The sequence below is a fragment of the Jaculus jaculus genome, chromosome 10 (assembly GCF_020740685.1).
Source record: "Jaculus jaculus isolate mJacJac1 chromosome 10, mJacJac1.mat.Y.cur, whole genome shotgun sequence".
Lineage (NCBI taxonomy): Eukaryota > Metazoa > Chordata > Mammalia > Rodentia > Dipodidae > Jaculus > Jaculus jaculus.
Window position 1 is genome coordinate 10,807,517 of NC_059111.1, and position 16,903 is coordinate 10,824,419.

At 51.0% G+C, this 16,903-nt stretch overlaps 2 protein-coding genes across 8 annotated transcripts in view; one reads left to right on the forward strand and one right to left on the reverse strand.

Moving 5' to 3' along the window:
- Positions 1-372: 372 nt before the first annotated feature.
- On the forward strand, positions 373-3,597 carry Fbxl22 (F-box and leucine rich repeat protein 22). The gene is made up of 2 exons (XM_012949645.2): positions 373-729; positions 3,183-3,597. Exons 1-2 carry the CDS (start codon positions 395-397, stop codon positions 3,595-3,597), a joined length of 750 nt encoding a protein of 249 aa, XP_012805099.2. The 5' UTR covers positions 373-394.
- A 5,289-nt stretch (positions 3,598-8,886) lies between these two features.
- Positions 8,887-16,903, reverse strand: part of Herc1 (HECT and RLD domain containing E3 ubiquitin protein ligase family member 1) — a 200,464-nt gene continuing 192,447 nt past the window's right edge. For all 7 annotated transcript variants that reach the window (XM_045160355.1, XM_045160353.1, XM_045160356.1 and 4 more), the window contains exons 74-78: positions 16,631-16,707; positions 14,423-14,675; positions 13,623-13,775; positions 11,319-11,624; positions 8,887-9,514 (exon numbers count right to left, since the gene is read on the reverse strand). In XM_045160355.1, the coding sequence (XP_045016290.1) occupies positions 9,329-9,514; positions 11,319-11,624; positions 13,623-13,775; positions 14,423-14,675; positions 16,631-16,707 (975 nt within the window). In that variant the 3' untranslated portion in view covers positions 8,887-9,328. The remainder of the gene's footprint in view (positions 9,515-11,318; positions 11,625-13,622; positions 13,776-14,422; positions 14,676-16,630; positions 16,708-16,903) is intronic.

Here is a 16,903-nt window from a genome sequence, read left to right on the forward strand (position 1 = left end):
GGCGCTGACACCCCCACCCCCGTCCTCGCCAGCCAGACTGCAAGTCCAGGCAGCACCTCCAACCCAAACACCTTGGTTTCCCAAGCATTCTGCTAAACACTATTGTCAGCTAACAGGAACAGAAATCCCTTTTAAGGAAACCGTTTAACTTCAATGACTGCTCTTTTGCCAGGATTTTCAATCCCTCTGAACACGAGCCGAACTACAGACTGCTGCACGTACGTCTGGATCTCGCACCCCCCCCCCAGCTTCAGCACCAGTTGTTGGCCAAAAATAAACACCATTCCTCAACCATATATGTCCACCAGCCTGGAGCTGGGCTGGGGGTGGGGCGGAGGAGCAGGAGGTGCAGGTCAGACCCCGGCTGGGAGCGCTGGTGCGGCTGCCCCTTGCCATGCACATCACCCAGCTCAACAGGGAGTGCCTGCTGCACCTCTTCTCCTTCCTGGACAAGGACAGCAGGAAGAGCCTCGCCAGGACCTGCCCGCAGCTCCGCGCCGTGTTTGAAGACCCCGCACTCTGGCCCCTGCTGCACTTTCGCTCCCTTGCCGAGCTCAAGAAGGACAACTTCCTGCTGGGCCCGGCCCTGCGCAGCCTGTCCATCTGCTGGCACTCCAGCCGCGTGCAGGTGTGCAGCGTCGAGGACTGGCTCAAGAGCACCTTCCAGAGGAGCCTCTGCAGCCGCCACGAGAGCCTGGTCAACGACTTCCTCCTGCAGGTGTGCGACAGGTAGGCCACCTCGTCCCCGAGCAGTGGAGCCTTGGAGGCCTCGGCTCAAGGGGGACAGCAGAACACGCGTTACAAGAGCAACATGGCTGTGCCTCGGGGTACCTCAGACTGTCCAAGGCAGACGGCCAGACCCCCACTCAGTGCAGCTCCCAAGAGATGGGTGGCATCTTGATGGAGCCTGGCGACCCCTCTCCACCTCATGGGTTCTTGTTGCTGCTTTGGTGGCGGAAGAGCTGGGGCTGACCTTCCCGCAGTTGGCCTCCCTGGCAGCCATGAAGGGCTGGGTGGGTGCAGCTGGGCCTGGAGTTTCAAGGTCAGGTTGTGGGAACAGACCCCTAGACATGGCCACCAGCACAGCCTCCTCTGTGGCCAGCAGTCCCCAGGGCCTGAGAAATGCTATGGGAAGGACAGCCAAGGTGCTTGGGTGAGCTGAGCTATATAAAGCAGACTTCAGGGGAGCAGTAAGTGACAAAGGTCTCCTCTGAGGGGCACACGCATCTTCACAGTATCCCCAAGGAGTGTTTCAGCGTCACTAAGGAACCACACGTGACATGCCCAGGGTAGGACTACCAGGCTGCAGCAAATAAAAATATGAACTACCCAAGTAAAATTGCATGTCAGATAAACAGTGACTTATTTCTATAGTGTAACTATGCCCCCCAAACACCCCACACTTCGTCTTTTTTTTTTTTTAACATCTTATTTGAGAGAGAAAGCAGCAGAGAATGGCCAGAGCCTGCAGTCACTGCAAATGAACTCCAGATGCGTGCGCCACCTTGGGCATCTGGCTTTACGTGGGTACTAGGGACCCAAACTTGGATCTTCTGGTTTTGCCGCTAAGCCATCTCTGCAGCCCCGTTATTTCATCTTCCAATCCCACCCCTGCACAGACTGAGCCACCAGGTGGGCTCCCTTGGGTGGAGCAGCTCCAGCAAACACTGAGCTCGACCAGCCCTCAGGAGAAGAGCTCCCGCTGGCTAACAGGTTGGGGCGGCTGCTCGTGGAAAACTGGGCTCAGGGAGCTGCTGCCACCCAAGCTTTATAGCTGCTGTTGGCTGACTTCACCACCCGAACTGGAGGAAAGAAAACAGCGGCCGGCCTTTCATTTGTTCTCCTTTTATAAGCTGGATTCGGGCTGGGCTGACTAGACCAGGTCAGATCATTTTGACAGATTTCACAAGGTCCAGAAATCAGGCTGGAGGGGTGGGGAACCCAGCCTCAAATTGGCCCATTCTCACTCCAAGAACCAGGCTCAGGCGGCGAAGATAGCAAGGTATGGAGCAGGCCTCCCAATGGGTTAAGCATGGGTTCCTGGTATTATAGAGAGAGCAAAGGGCTGTGACTTATCCAATGTTTAAACCTTCACCTTAATGTCTTCCTCTAAAATGGGATCTCAATTCTTTGTGTCACAGCAGCGCCTAGCGGATGGGGGAAATCTGCAGGTCCTGGTTCCCGCCGGACAGCACTCAGCCTAGGATTAGGGGAACCTCTGAGGATGTCAGGCCAGGAGGGTGTCTCTGCTAGCTCTCCCGATTCCTCTGGCCTCAGAATTATTCCAAAGTTCTTAGAAAGGCTTAAACAAGTCCTCGCAACGACACGGAAGGTAACCATTTCCCGGGCTCAGAAAGGTTCAGACACTTGACCTGAGTCAGATTTGAGCACTCTGGGCCTTGCAAAAGTGGGGAAGCGCATCGACGATGGCTAAGGGCGACGCATAAACTTTAGAGGGCATTTCCGTTCCTCGCATCCTTCTCAGGGCCCAGGGGAGGTTCCCCAGGGAAGACTGTGGGGCCCGGGCCCAGGAAAGGCTCCTCCTGGACTGGGAGCAGTCCCTCCTCCCTGGAACGTGGACTGTGACTGCCTGCAGGAGCTCCCATGGCAGGCTCTCTCCACTCCAGATCTCACGTAAGCCTCGAATTCCTTGGGGGAACATCCCCCCCGCCCACCCGCCGCACAGGGAGAAAGGAGGGCTCGGTGAGTGGCGAGGTCCAGGTGACCCCGCATATAAGCCACGTCTAACTCTGCGGAGAGCTCGTCTTTCCACCAGGGGCTGGCGAGGCTGGAGCTCCCCAGGAAGGGCTCCCCGGGCGGCCCCGACGCTACCGACCCAGAGCCAGGTTCCCGCCCCATCCCAGGCGGCTGTCCCAGAGGATGCCGCGCGTGTCCCGGCCAACACCGAGGCCGCCTCCGGGTCACTGACATCCCTTCCCCACCCGAGTCCCGCCCCAACCGCAACAAGTCCGGCCACGACCGAAGTCGCACAAAGTCGTCGCTCGCGCCCGGGGGCGGCCCTCCTCCGCCCAGCGCAGCCTCGGGCCCCCGCAGAAGAAGGCGCAGTTCGCCGGCGGCCGTCCCGGCGGTGGGCGGCCCGTGGGTAGCGTGCAGAGCACGCGCCCGCGAGCTGCGGGGCGGGGCGGGGCGGCCCCGGGGCTCACGGCGCTCTTTCCCCGCAGGTGCCCCAACCTGGCGTCCGTCACGCTCTCGGGCTGCGGCCACGTCACCGACGACTGCCTGGCGCGCCTGCTGCTCTGCTGCCCGCGCCTGCGCGCGCTGCGCCTCGAGAACTGCGCGCGCGTCACCAACCGCACGCTGGCGGCCGCGGCGGCGCACGGGAGCGCGCTGCAGACGCTGCACGTGGACTTCTGCCGCAACGTGAGCGCCGCGGGCCTGCGCCGCCTGCGCGCCGCCCGCCCGCGCCTGGCCGTGCACGCCGAGCACAGCGCCGCCATGATCCCCGACCAGCCGCCGCGCCGCGCGCCCCCCGCCCCCGCGCCCGCGCCCGCGCCCGCGCCCGCGCCCGCGCCGGCTCCGAACGCGGCGCCCCCGCCTCCCCGAGCCCTGTGCCTGCCTCGCACCGCGATTTCTTAGGGGATGGGGGGCGGTGCGAGATTAAGCGACCCCCGCCGTCCCCGAGAGTCCCCGACCCTGCCCCGTTCCAAAGGGGCCTCCGAGCGGCGGGCTGCAGCGGAGCAGTCCTGGCCCGGAGACCCCCCGGCCCGCCTGCCTGCTCGCCTGCCGGGAATGCCACCGTTATAAAAAGTTCGCTCTCATTTTTACATTTGAGTTACCGATGTTTTCTACTGTTCTACTAACCAGAAACACTTAAAAAAAAAAAAAAGACCAGCTAAACACTTAAAAAAAGAGAAAAAAAGCAGTAACCCTCGCTTGAGTCATTCATTATAAGGTGAAAAAAAAAACTTGAGTTTTTACCTGCTGGAGTTGCTGGAAGAGTTCACTTGCCTGAAGTTCCAATTTTAAGCTCCCTTTCTTCGCTGTCCCATGACTAGTGAGGGCCCTCGGCCCACCCAGTGGCTCCTGCCCAGGGCACCTTGGTGCCAATGGGCGAGTAGACGAGGTGAGGAGCCCGCGGTGGGCGATGCTTGAGGCCAGGGCTCCACCCTCCTCCGCCAGCTGTAACCCAGACCCTGTATTTATCTGCGGCCAGGTGCTTCTCCTCCGTGGGACGGAGTCCTGGTTCCCACCCACCCACAGCTGCCGGCATTTAAGGCACAGGTGGGAAACGTCAAGGTGGACAGAGATAAATGCTGTTCTGGTGGAGTTTATGGTCTAATGAAGGGGGCTGCTGTCTAAGAAGGTAGTGAGTCCCGTGGGGGTGGGGGAGAGAGATGGTGTTTGCTGGCAAGACTGGGCTGGGGCTGACCAATGTAAACTTCGGGGAGTTGGTGCCATTGGAGGTATGAGGTGACGGAAGAGGCAGCAAGCCACGGGGCAAGTTTTATAGGCCCAGAGGACCCAGGCTAGGAGCATGGTTGGTGTGGCTAGCGGAACAGCCAGGTTACTGTGGCTGGAGCAGGGAGGAGGGGATCGGGCAGGAGAGAGCAGTAAGATGAACCAAAGACTGGGGAGGACGAAAGGAGCCCCAAGGTTAGCTCATCCTGGCAGGAGTGCATGTGGGGGAAGCACAGATACTTGGCCGTTAAAATCCACACTCAATTTCTGGGTACTTGTGGGCTGCCTGGCAGCTGCTGCTGAAGGGGTTTCTGGCCGCTCCGGCTGGAGGCAGTGCTCACCCCAGAAGCAGGGTAACCACACAAGCCCGGGCCTGGCATTATGCCTTCTACTCTGCCAAAAACCCGGCTGGGTGGTGCCACCAGCCCAGTAGTGGTGAGGCCTCGTCTGGTCATTTCCACTTCAGCATCCCGTGCTTTGGACCCTGGAGAGGCTTGGGGGCTTCACTGGTCTCTTCTGTCAGCACTGCTGAAAGCTAGCTCAGGCTAGCCAGGTCAGCTCCAGTAAGTCCCAAAGAAGGTCCTGTTTGTCCTGAATGAATGGTGCAGCCCAGCAATGACAGGAACTTGACTTCCAGCTCTGACGGATTCAGTTTCCATCACATTTCCTTTGCTTCTCAGGCCTTTGACCAAGGGCAGGTCAGTTCCTCCACAGACCTGCTTATCTGCATGTTGCAAGTAGCTAAAAAATGTAATCTGTAGGTTCTTGTAAGGATCAGGATTGTATGTAAGGCTGAGGTCTTCTTGGGTGTAACGTGAATGGGGTACCCTGCATTTCCCTAAAGCCCTGTTCCCATAGACGCTTTCTCATACATTCCTAGGCTAATCCTACTACTTAACCAAGACGATGGCGCCCACAGAACCAAAGTCATGCTGATAACTGATCCAGTATTGTTTCCAAGGCTCTATCTAAACTGTCTCCCACCATGGTCTGGGAGCTTTGGATCCCTGAGCCAAGGGGTACTCCAAGGTTGGCACTGATGGGACACTTGGCTGTCCACTCTGCCTTTTGACGGCTACTATTCACCATCTCCAGGTGTGCCCTGCTTACTAAACAACTCTTGAGGTCTTAACTGCAGAGAACTGGAGGCAGTACATGCTCAGTTGATCCCAACTCATTCCTTTCCCAGTCTTTACTGGGCATTGGCAGTGGGCTGGACCAGGCCTACCTCAAAGGACTCACTCAGTCCTAGTTGGGAGAAGACACACAGCTGGAAGTGAATGGTGTTGTGACTTAACTTATTTAAAAATGTAAAATGGGGCCTGTGGTGGTTTGATTCAGGTGTCCCCCATAAACTTAGGTGTTCTGAATGCTAGGTTCCCAGCTGATGGATAGTTGGGAATTAATGCCTCCTTGAGGGAGTGTATTGTTGGGGACGGGCTTATGGGCTTTATAGCCAGTTTCCCCTTGCCAGTGTTTGGCACACTCTCCTGTTGCTATGTTCCACCTTATGTTGGCCAGGGGGTGATGTCCACCCTCTGCTCATGTCATCGTTTTCCCCTGCCATCGTGGAGCTTCCCCTCGAGCCTGTAAGCCAAAATAAATCTCTTTTTCCCAGAAGCTGCTCTTGGTTGGGTGATTTCTACCAGCAATGTGAATCGGACTGCAACATTATGACAATCAAAGATTGTGTCTGAATGTGCCACAGCCAGAAGGCATGGAAAAGAGAAGGTGTCCTCACAACCATGGAGGCCTAAAAAAGCTGAGGGCCTGGCAGGACCCACAGGGCCCAGACCCTGGGAAGCAGCAGGATCTCATCATGGACGACAGGAATTCTGTGCTGAGTAAAGGCCACTCCAACTCCCACAGGTTCCAACTGTGACAACAAGTGTCCCTGTCGGCAGGCATAGCTCAGCAAAAGCATGCTCAGCAAAGCCTGAGCCGCCTTTGGGAGGAGGGAGGGGTGAGGTAGAGCAGATGGGAGCTTTCAGAACCACCTTGCAGGTTCTGTCCCACCACAGACTTTCATGAGCTCCCGAGATGCCAAATCTTTTTCTATCTCATTTTGGCTAAGGCAGCCAAGGTCCCATATTAGGAAAGCTGAGGTGAGCACACAGCCTCCACACAGCAGGCCACCTTCTTGGCTGGAAGCTACCCATCACATCCAAGCTGGCTGGTGTGCAGACACACCTTGGAGCAGCACAACCTGAGACCAGGGCCACAAGTGCTTAAGTCCAGGCTGGGAAGCAGGAGGTGGTGCCTTGAGGCTGAATGTCCGGAGACTGAGCCTCCTCTCCTGGGCTCTACTGTGCTGTGACTTGCTCCTGGCCTCTGACTCCAGGTCTATAAAGGTCATCTGACCCGGAGAGACACTCACCAGCTCTACAGGTCAAAGTCTGAGTCATGCATCTTGCTGAAAACCTATCTGTTCTGTTTTTACCTGGCAAAGGTCAACCTCGGAGGCCTAGAACAAGGCCTCACCAGGAAGGACATCTGTAGACAACTTTAAAGGAATGGGGAGGGAGTGTCAACATGTTCTTGAAATTGCTGAAGAGTCATAAAAATTTCAAATATTTGTTACCTGAATGAGACCAACAAACCATTCAAACCTCTACAGGGACTGAATGTGAACCAGGGACCACCACAGCTCCTCAGGTCAGGAACATGGTTCTCTACTTCTCAAAGATCAAGTCATTGAAGGAAAAAGGTGTCCAGCCCCAGATGGCATGTGATAAACTGCATCTGCACAAACTGTTTTTGCAGGACCTGCCCCCCTCAGGCCATGGCAAACTATGCTGGCAAAGGCCACAGATTCACAAGGTTTGAGGCATTATCTTCAATTAAGGTATCTAGGACAACGCAACACACCCTCAGCCCGCTAAGAAGGACCATGGCTTGTCAGTGGGAGGCAACTCAGAGAACCCTAAGGGTCCTGTCTCCTGGCCCAGAAGCCCTGCAATGCCCTTTCCACCTCAGAGCAAATGCTTTTAACCCAGAGCCCCTCAGTGCTGCTACTAGTTTCAGCTCAGAACTGTGGTGCTCTTTACCCAAAATAGCCTGTAAGTTGTGATCTCCCTGTAAGATTTAGTCTCCAATGTGGTAGTTTAAATATATGTCCCCCACAGACTCAGATATTTTATTAAAACTTGGAACTTGGATCTCCAGCCTTCTGTCTGAAGGAGATGTCACTGGTGGCACAGCTGAATCCAGAGGTGTGGAGAGCAGTGTGAGCTGGGCGGGGGCAGGAGGAGGGGGTCCCTGCTGCCCGCTGCTTTGTGGTGTGGGTGCTGGTGCTGGTGCTTGGCTGCTGTGGTTTTCCTCTCTGCTTGCATCGACAGAGGTAAGCAGCGTCTTCCTCCACTGATGGAACTTCCCCTGGATCCATAAGCTGAAGTAAATCCCTTCCTCCCATAACCCGTGTCTGTTTGGAAGTTCATCCCAGCATCGTGGAACTGAATACTACTCCCATGAACCCCTTCCTTAGTAAAATTACAATGTTGTGACTCTCGGTATTACAAGGGATTTCCACTCAGCAAGACTGTCCCATGTTATTTTAGCTGGCAAGACATATAAAAAAAAACAAACAAACACAGGCCACAACCACATTTCCCTTCTACTTTCTCTGAATACAAACACCCACCTTTCTATAGAAAAGTGACTGCCTTCCAGTGTCTCTGCCCGAACCTCATTTGGCAGGTCAGCAGTGAAGTGGTCCCTGAAGTCCACTGGCAGCAGCTGTGGCATGCACTTGGTAGAGGTGAAGCCAGCCACCACAGATGGCACTCTTCCCGCTCACATTCTGACAGCTGCAGCCTCACAGCTGATCTCAAGGAGGGCCTATCCCCCAGCACTGTGTCCACACACGTGCAGACACGCACGCGGAGAAGCACGCCGCTGAGGATCTGTAGGGCTAGGCTCAGGGACTGAACTGGTGGGGGGGGATCTCTTTTCAGACTCCCATGATAAGAAAGGCATGCTCTAAAGTTTGTGTGAACTTACACTATCATTCACTCATCCACAACCGCTTACTTATACATGCCAAGTCTCAACAGGTAGACACCTCCTTCCTGTCCCACCTCCCAACTTGGCTGTCCTCTGGGCAGGGTACATGCTGGAAACAGCCAGTCCCCTGCTCCAGTTCCTTACCACATGCCAAATGGTGCTGCCCATGCCAGGTTCTGCGGCCTTACAGAGGACAGATGGTACTGAAAAGGCAGGCGTGTGGCGGGAGCTTGTGCCCCACAGTGAGAGACCCAGTACCCAGAAGAATAAACAGAAAGAAGGGTTTCCAAGCCCCAGTGTCGCTTCCAGGCAAAGCCTGTCTGCACGTTTCTGAATGGGCAAGAAGCTGTCAGCAGGACCCTGGCCCCACAGTGACTACTGTCCATGCTGCCTGGACTCACGTTTGAGCCGATGGCAACTCTTACTCTGAAGTTCCCCTGCAAGCAACAGCAGCCCTCACCACAATTCCTGAATCTGCTTTATTTCTCAGCATGAGGAACCCTTGCACAGGCAATTCAAATTAAAACAAAATAAATATATGAATATTCATGTAAAACTGTCCTTTCTAATGAACAATTATACACAATATACAATTTCATGTTCACCGGGTGGGTTTACAAAAATGTATCATTCCCAACTAAAAATGCACCAAAATGGTTCCATGCAAACTTATCAAAAGTGACCAAAAATATGGAGGGGGAACCTGACCGAGAGCACTTCCTTTTTGTTTTTGTACAATCACAAAAAAATAAAAACATCTAATTTCTTTGTTACATTTAGAGTAACTAAATGTGGCCACTGTTTATAGTGTCGGCTTATGTTCCTAAAACATCTATGTAGTTACCATACAGTGTACGGGCATCAAATTGGAAATGAGCGTCACTAGAAAAGGGGTAGCACTGCCAGGTCAGTAGTCGGTGTCGGAGCCCTCAGTGTTGTCCACGTTCCTCGAGAGCATGTAGTTGTCCATGTCGATCGAGCGGCAGTTGTTGATGGCGTAGCGCAGGCGCTCAGCCATGACCAGCTGGCTGGAGTAGGGGGGCAGCCGCAGCTGGAAGAAGCAGGTCTGTGAGGTAGGCAGACTGTCGTAAGGCTGTGGGGAGACAGAAGCAGAGCGCTGACTGAGCACTGGGGCACCACGAGCGACTGCTAACTGCCACTGCCACAAAGTCAGGAAAGCACGCCTCTCATTTCAAGATGGAATCCAAGGATGTGACCACGTGGCGAAGTCGAGTGGAAGCAAGACTAGGTCACAGCAGAAAGAGCATGGCTCCCCTCTCCTGTACCCTGTGTTCCATGGCTTCTGGCAAAGCCTTTCCCTTCCTGCCTCCTCTGACATCCATGGAACAAATGGAAATGGGAAGCACCTCGGGTTAAAGAACACACTGCAGACTGGAAGCCAGCTGCAGCAATCCTGCGACAAACAGCAGGTGGAGTGGAAGGACCAAGTGTGCTGTGCTCCAAGGAGCACTCTGCACCTCCCATTACCAGGGCTGCCAGCTCGCAGCCCAGGAGAAGGAGCAGTCAAATCCCAAGACATACCTGTAACTGATGGCAATGTAGCCATTTAAAACAATTATGACGACTAATGGCAAAACAGAAGGAAACAATATAAAAGGGGCTGGGGCTCTTTCATGAAGTTGTAAGAAAGAAAAACAGAAAACTCTAGGACATCAAGCAAAAATGCTCATGACGAAGCTAGGGCATAGCTCAGTGGCAGAGCACTTGCCTAGCATGAACGAGACCCCAGATCCCTAGTGCTGAGAAAAAATACAACTGAGGCAAAACCTAGGAGGAGTTATTAAAGTGAAAATGGCTACTGCTATAGAGAGAGGATTGTGTCTTCTCAGTAAACAACTTTCCATCATGCATGGGTACCATGTTTATGATAAACCAGCAATACAGTGTTTTTAAAGAAGCTTCCTTTTGTTTTTTCTTTGTGCTGTGCTGGGAGTTGAGCCCAGAGCACTGCGCATGCCACACAAGCACTTTCCACTGAGTCACACCCCCAGGCCCTGCCCGCTCTTGTTCAACTTCCTCCTGACACCAGCCCCACTCCTCAGCATCACACCCAGTGAGCTGTGTGTTGGTGGATGGGAGCCCAGCAGCCTCGGTGCATAAAACCCATGATGACAGAGACTGCTGGTGCAGAAAACATGACAACAGCAAGGCAGAGGCCAGCAGGTGGCTCTGGTTACTGAAGTGACTGGTCTAAAAGCCACAAAGCAGCCCCAGGTGGGTTTACTGGGGTGGGGATTAGCGGAGCGTGAGCTCCACAGGTGGCAGGGCAGCACAGACACAAGGAAGGTTGTTCCTGGACTGCAACAGAAGGAGCAACTTCCTTCTCTCCTCACTCAGAGGCCACAACGCAGATCCAACTCAGTATGTGGCTAGCCAGGCAAAGTGTATGGAAAGTCTTTGTGTAGCCAGCTCCTCATACAACATCTCCAAGCGAGTGGCCTGCAGCCTCAGGAAGCACCAGAAGGAGGCAAACCTTTGCTTACACTGCAGGGGTGTTCACCTTGTTGAGACTGTGACACAACACAAGTTGCCAGCTCTGTCCGAGAGATGCTATCTCTGCCTCCTAAGCACTGGGATTACAAGAGGCCCCATGGGTCCTGGGGATCTGAACTCAGTCCTCAAGCTTCCAGTTCTGAGTATGCACTGAGCCACCTCCCCAGTCCCTGCAGCACAATTTTGACATTCATTTAGGACTTTTTTCACTAAATCTCAGTGATGTTTCTGAGCAAGTTTTATGCCTGATGTTTTTAGACCCAGACAATGATTAAAGCTTGAATCAGTAGGCTCCTGAAGAGTCACCATTTAGCTTTACCAGCATGTAAACAGGGAAGAAATAAGGGCAAACTTTACCAAGAAAGAGAGAACTGCCTACTTACCCTATCAACTTTCATGATTTGAAACCTCTGAGAAATGTCTGCGGTGTTGGCCGGCAGCCGAGAGCGTCCCGACACGAAGCGCATGAAGAGCACCCGCTCCTCGTTGGAGAACTCCTCTAGCGTGCGCCAGAACCACTGCACCAGCTGCTGCTGCTCGTCCACTTCGCGGTACCGCACCACTTTCTTCAGGACCTCCACGGAGATCTCGGGCATCCCACACACCATCTGCTCGAGCTGCTTCGCTGTGAGGAGGGACAGCAGCGGCACGGGGACAATCCAGGACATCCCTTCTCGGACTGCAGCCACCTGCTCCCAGGAGGGTTTTTTTTAATGTTTGTTTTATAAATATTTTGTATTTATTTACAAACAGAGAGAATGAGTGGGTGTGTCAGGGCCTCTAGCTGCTGCAAATGAACTCCAGAAGCATGTGCCCCTTTGTGCATCTGGCCTTACATGGCTATTGGGGAGTTGAACCCAGGTCCTTAGGCTTTGCAGGCAAGTGCCTTAACCACTAAGCCATTTCTCCAGCTGGAGGCTGTTTATTTTAACACCCACTGTGACTACCTGGCCCTCTGCTCACAGGCTCTACTGCAGGCCTGTGGACAAAGCTGTCCTTGTCTCACCAGTGTTGAGTGCAGTTGGCTGGGGAAGGTCTGAGAACATGCTGAGCAAAGGTTTCTTCCAGCATTGTACTCTGGGCTTACACTGAACACAGACCCAGCGTGGCTCAAAGCTTACCCCACAAATCCATCCCTGCTAGGAATACTCCAAGAATATGAGCAGAAGCTACACCTGCACCTTGGAGAAGGCTCTGGGATTATGACTCAAACCCCAGGGCTGATGGGCATCCCCAAGCAAAAACATGTCAGAAACCAAAGACCAAGCCCATAAGAATACCCAACAAAAGATGCCTGAAAAAAATGGTGCTGAGGTAGGGGGCTGGGACTCAAAGTGGCAAGGAGACAACTGTGAACAGCAATGGGAAGAACGTTCAATTTTACAGATGAGGAATGAAGGAAAAAGCCTTGTTACTGAGACAAGAACAAAAGTGAGGCACAGCCCAGCTGATGGGGAGTGGAGGGCCAAACCAACCCTCAGAAACAGGGCCACAGAAGAACCCCAACAAGGCACTGCACTGAGGCCTGGATTCTGATCTTGGCTCTGCTGTGGGCATGGCATGTCACTGCTGTGCTTTCTTCTGTGCAATGGTGACAACAGCCTTCATTTCAGAGTGCCCTGGAAAGAAAACTACACACAACGAGGGCTGGCACCAGAGGGAAGTGATCAGTATGCTTCTAATCAGTTATTTATTCTCTCAAGACTAAAATATTCATCAGGGCTAGGGATGTACCTCAGTGGTAGAACATTTCCCTAGCATGTACATGACCATGAGTTCAATACTTAGCACCATCAAAAAACAACCAACCAACCAATCATTAATTGGAGACAAGCCCTGGGCCCAGGCTGTATAAACAGTACCACCGACAGAACTCAACTTTGCTAAGCTAAGAGAAATAGTCTTATGACTGGATTGAGCCCAATGCTAAACTAAAAGAAGGTATCAGAAGTGAAAGGTGCTCAGGTAAATGAAGGTAGACAGCGTCAGTGTAGGCCCAACACTGAAAAGCACCCACCATATTCCTAAAATTACAACCTAGATGAAATGACTCTTAATGAATTCATTACCAAAAGAGCCATTTTTGAACACAATATTGTTTTTTATAGTCACTCATCCTTTCAGGGTTAATTAAATGCTTGTGTTTCAGCAAAGAACAAGAATAACTCAAGCAAAAAGGAAAACAGTGCTCATTCACGGTCTTCCAAGCTAACTGAAGAAACACCCGAATTCAAAGGCTTAGCTCTTTGACCACCACATACAAACATGCACATACCAGGGCTAAGAAAAAAGTCTCTTCTCTCCTAGTTAGGGAAGGCAGGGCTGTGAAGGAGAAGAACTCCTAGCTGGGGCTTGAATCACTATACTGGGAAAGGGAAAGAAGTGCATACATGGGATTTCATGAGCAGTACTTGGAGCTTCCTGACCTATCTAGAGTGAGGGCACTGGACCAGGAAGTTGGGACACCAGCAGGAAAGAGGAGGCATGAGAAGACAGTGTGTCAGTGGCCCGGTGAGAGCTTGGCATCAACGCAACCAATATCTCTGAAGGAAGTCTGAACTATAGATACAAATCAACCCATGCATAATGATAAGTAACATAGGCCCAATTCCATTAGTAACCAGTCAGCTTGTGTTTGGAGACAAACCCTAGCATTCTTGTGCATGTCCTGAGATGTTTTGTCTCACCTGCCGGTCCATCTCATGAAGTCGATATTCGATGGCCCTCTCCACATACTCTTTCCTATTGGAAAATGTGAGTGGGATACTATTTCCTCCAGGAATTATGGGAACCATTTTGCCATCAGCACTCTGGCCAACAAAAGAATCAAGAGGAATCATCTAGAGAGAAATAAAAATAATTGTTCAAAAAAATTTATTTTTTAATCTATGTGACAGAGAATGAGAATGGCCAAACCAGGGCCTCTAGCCATTGCAAATGATCTCCAGATACATGTGCCACATATGCATCTGGCTTGTGTGGGTTCTGGGGAATTGAACCTGGGCCCTTAGGCTTCGTCTTAACTGCTAAGCCATCTTTCCAGCCCAAGAATTTTTATTACATGGTGGAAAGGTCAACAAAAGGCAAGCCATACAACAAACAGTAACAAAATCCAGATCTGAAAGGATAAACACAGGCAAACAGGACTGATCAGCTGGAATGTGCTGATTCACCTGGCTGTAGTAAAAAGGTGGCCAGATCTTTCTGTCCCCAACAGCTGATCTCTGGCCACCCCAGCCTCCTTATCTGCTTGGCTCTCTTGGTTCTTTACTCTGGTGAGCACAAGATGTGTTAGAGTGGAAGAAGTCCTACCCATTAGCAGCTCCCTGGACCACTGGAGTTGAGAAGCCAAAGGCAGCTTGGTACAAACATGGCCGGGTCAGGCCAATGACAAGAGGAAGGATGTATCTGATTCTATACAGGAAGTTTCTAGTCTGTACCCACAGAAAGTGAACAGCAACAGAAACCCCAATGGTCCAGGGCATACCTCATGGAAACTCTCCTCAGTAATGCCGCTGTCTTCAATGTGAAGAATGCTGTTGAGGGTCTGCACATAGAGCAGATCCACCTCCTCCAGGTCCTCCAAGGTGAGCGGGACGCAGCACAGCTGCTTCCACACCAGAGCGGCTAGGTGGAGGTCCAGAGGCTTTTTTGTGCGAATGGCAACCCCCATTAAAATTCCTAAGAACTTAAATTGCATTAAATGTTCCTCAAGGCAGGCAGAGGGGTTAAAAAGGAACCTGTAAAAGAAAAGATTTCAAACAAAAATTTCCTTGTATCTATTAGAAATGGGTTGTCTCACAGCTACAGTACTAGATTAGATCTGTACTACTGAATAGTTAACTACATGTGGCTATTTAATTAGTCTAAATGTCACTCTTTTTCACCGCTCCTCCCTTTCTGGTTTTATTTATTGTTTTTCTGGAGATTATATATATATATATATATATACACACATATACATACATACATATATATATATATATATATATATTTTTTTTTTTTTTTCCCTTTTTCTTTCTCTCTCTTTTGGTTTTATTTTTTGAGACTAGATTTCAAGTAGCCCAGACTGGCCCTAAACCCTTCAGCTGAAAATGACTTGGAGCTCCTGGTCCTCCTACATCCACCTTCCAGGTGCTGGGGATACAGGCATGTACCCACCACCACTACCCTAACCACATTCAGGGTGCTTACCAGCTACACCTGGCCTGGGACGACTGCTTTGCAGACTACAGGGACCCTGTTTTGAATTATTATTTTTGATTGTTTTTATTTATTTGTAAGCAGACAGGTAGAGAGAGAGGGCAGGGAGAGAGGAAGGAGAAGGGAGAGAGAGGAGGAGGAAGGGAAAGGAGGAAGGAGGAAGCGAATTGGTGTGCCAGGGCCTCTAGCCATTGCAAATGAACTCCAGATGTTTCTGCCACTTTGTGCATCTGGCTTTATGTGGGTACTGGGGAACTGAACTCAGGTCGTAGGCTTTGCAGGCAAATGACTTAACCACTAAGTCATCTCTCTAGCCCCTTACTTTGGATTTTTGAGACAGGGTTTTGCTATGAATCCCAGGCTGATATCAAACTCATGATCCTCCTACTTCCCTCTCCCAAGTGACGGGGTTATACCCATCTACACTCTGAATTAGTTTTAGAAGAATGATAAAAGAGCAAGCTGGATGTGGTGGCACACACCCTCAATCCCAGCACTCGGGAAGCAGGGGTGAGAGGACCACTGTGAGTTCGAGGCCACCCTGAGACTACATAGTGAATTCCAGGTCAGCTTGGGCTAGAGTGAGACCTTACCTTGAAAAACCAAACCAAAACAAGCAACAACAAAAAGAATGATCAAACAGCAAGTAAATGCCCCATTAATCCTTAGCCTACCTGCTCCAAAATGACCTGTATTATAAAAATAATTTCATTTATTACTTCTAAGTCTATAAAGTAAGATCAAAAATTTACCCAGGCATGGAAGCACACACCTTTAATCCCAGCACGGGGAGGGGGGGGAGGTGGCAGAGATAGGAGGATCACCATGAGTTTGAGGACACCCTGAGACTACACAGTGAATTTCAGGTCAGCCTGGGCCAGAGTGAGACTCGACTTCAAAAAAAATTAAAAACTAGTAAATATAGGGACAATAACAAATATTAAGCTCCATAGCTTGTCACCCCTCCCTCCCTCCCTTCGACAGATAACAAAGCTTTTATTATTATTTTATTTGCAGGGAAGGAGGGAGGGAATGAGCTTGCAAGGGCCTCTTGCTGCTGCACATGAACTCCAGATGCATGGGCCACTTTGTACATCTGGCTTTACATGGGTACTAGGGAAGTGAACCCAGGCCATCAGGCTTTCCAAGCAAATACCTTAACCACTGAGCAATCTTTCCAGTCCTAAGAAAGCTTTTAAAACAAATTTTGAGGAAGAAAATTCACTAAGGGAAGGCTTTAGAAGGCTTCCTTCTAAAACACAAATAAGTCAGGTTTCATACTAAGGTCTTAGTTTCCTTTCCTGTCTGTATTATAACTGAATTGGTCCTAAAACATGAGTTATGGTAGAGTGCCTGTTTCCTCATCCAGGATAAGGGGAATGGCAGCATTGACTCCTTAGGATTTTAATAAAGATTCACTGGTACACAGGAAACAGTAAGGGAGGATTATTATTACTTAAGACAATTGCTAGGTACTTGTTGATTGTCTTACCTGTCCCTATTGTAACCTACTTCTGCAGTGGCGTTGGGAGAGGGTATAAGAAGGTCAACTATACCAGTTTCAAGTTCCTATAGGAAAAAAAAAAGGTAGTTTGTTGAAAAATGACAATCACATGCATCAAGAGAATAAATCAATTAAAGATCATATTGAAAAGAGAGTATTTTGAGCAATTTATAATGCTTTGTGTAGTCATCTATATACCTTTATTTTTGTGATTTCAACTTATAAGAAATTAGGAAATACTTCAAACAAATGGACTAGTTC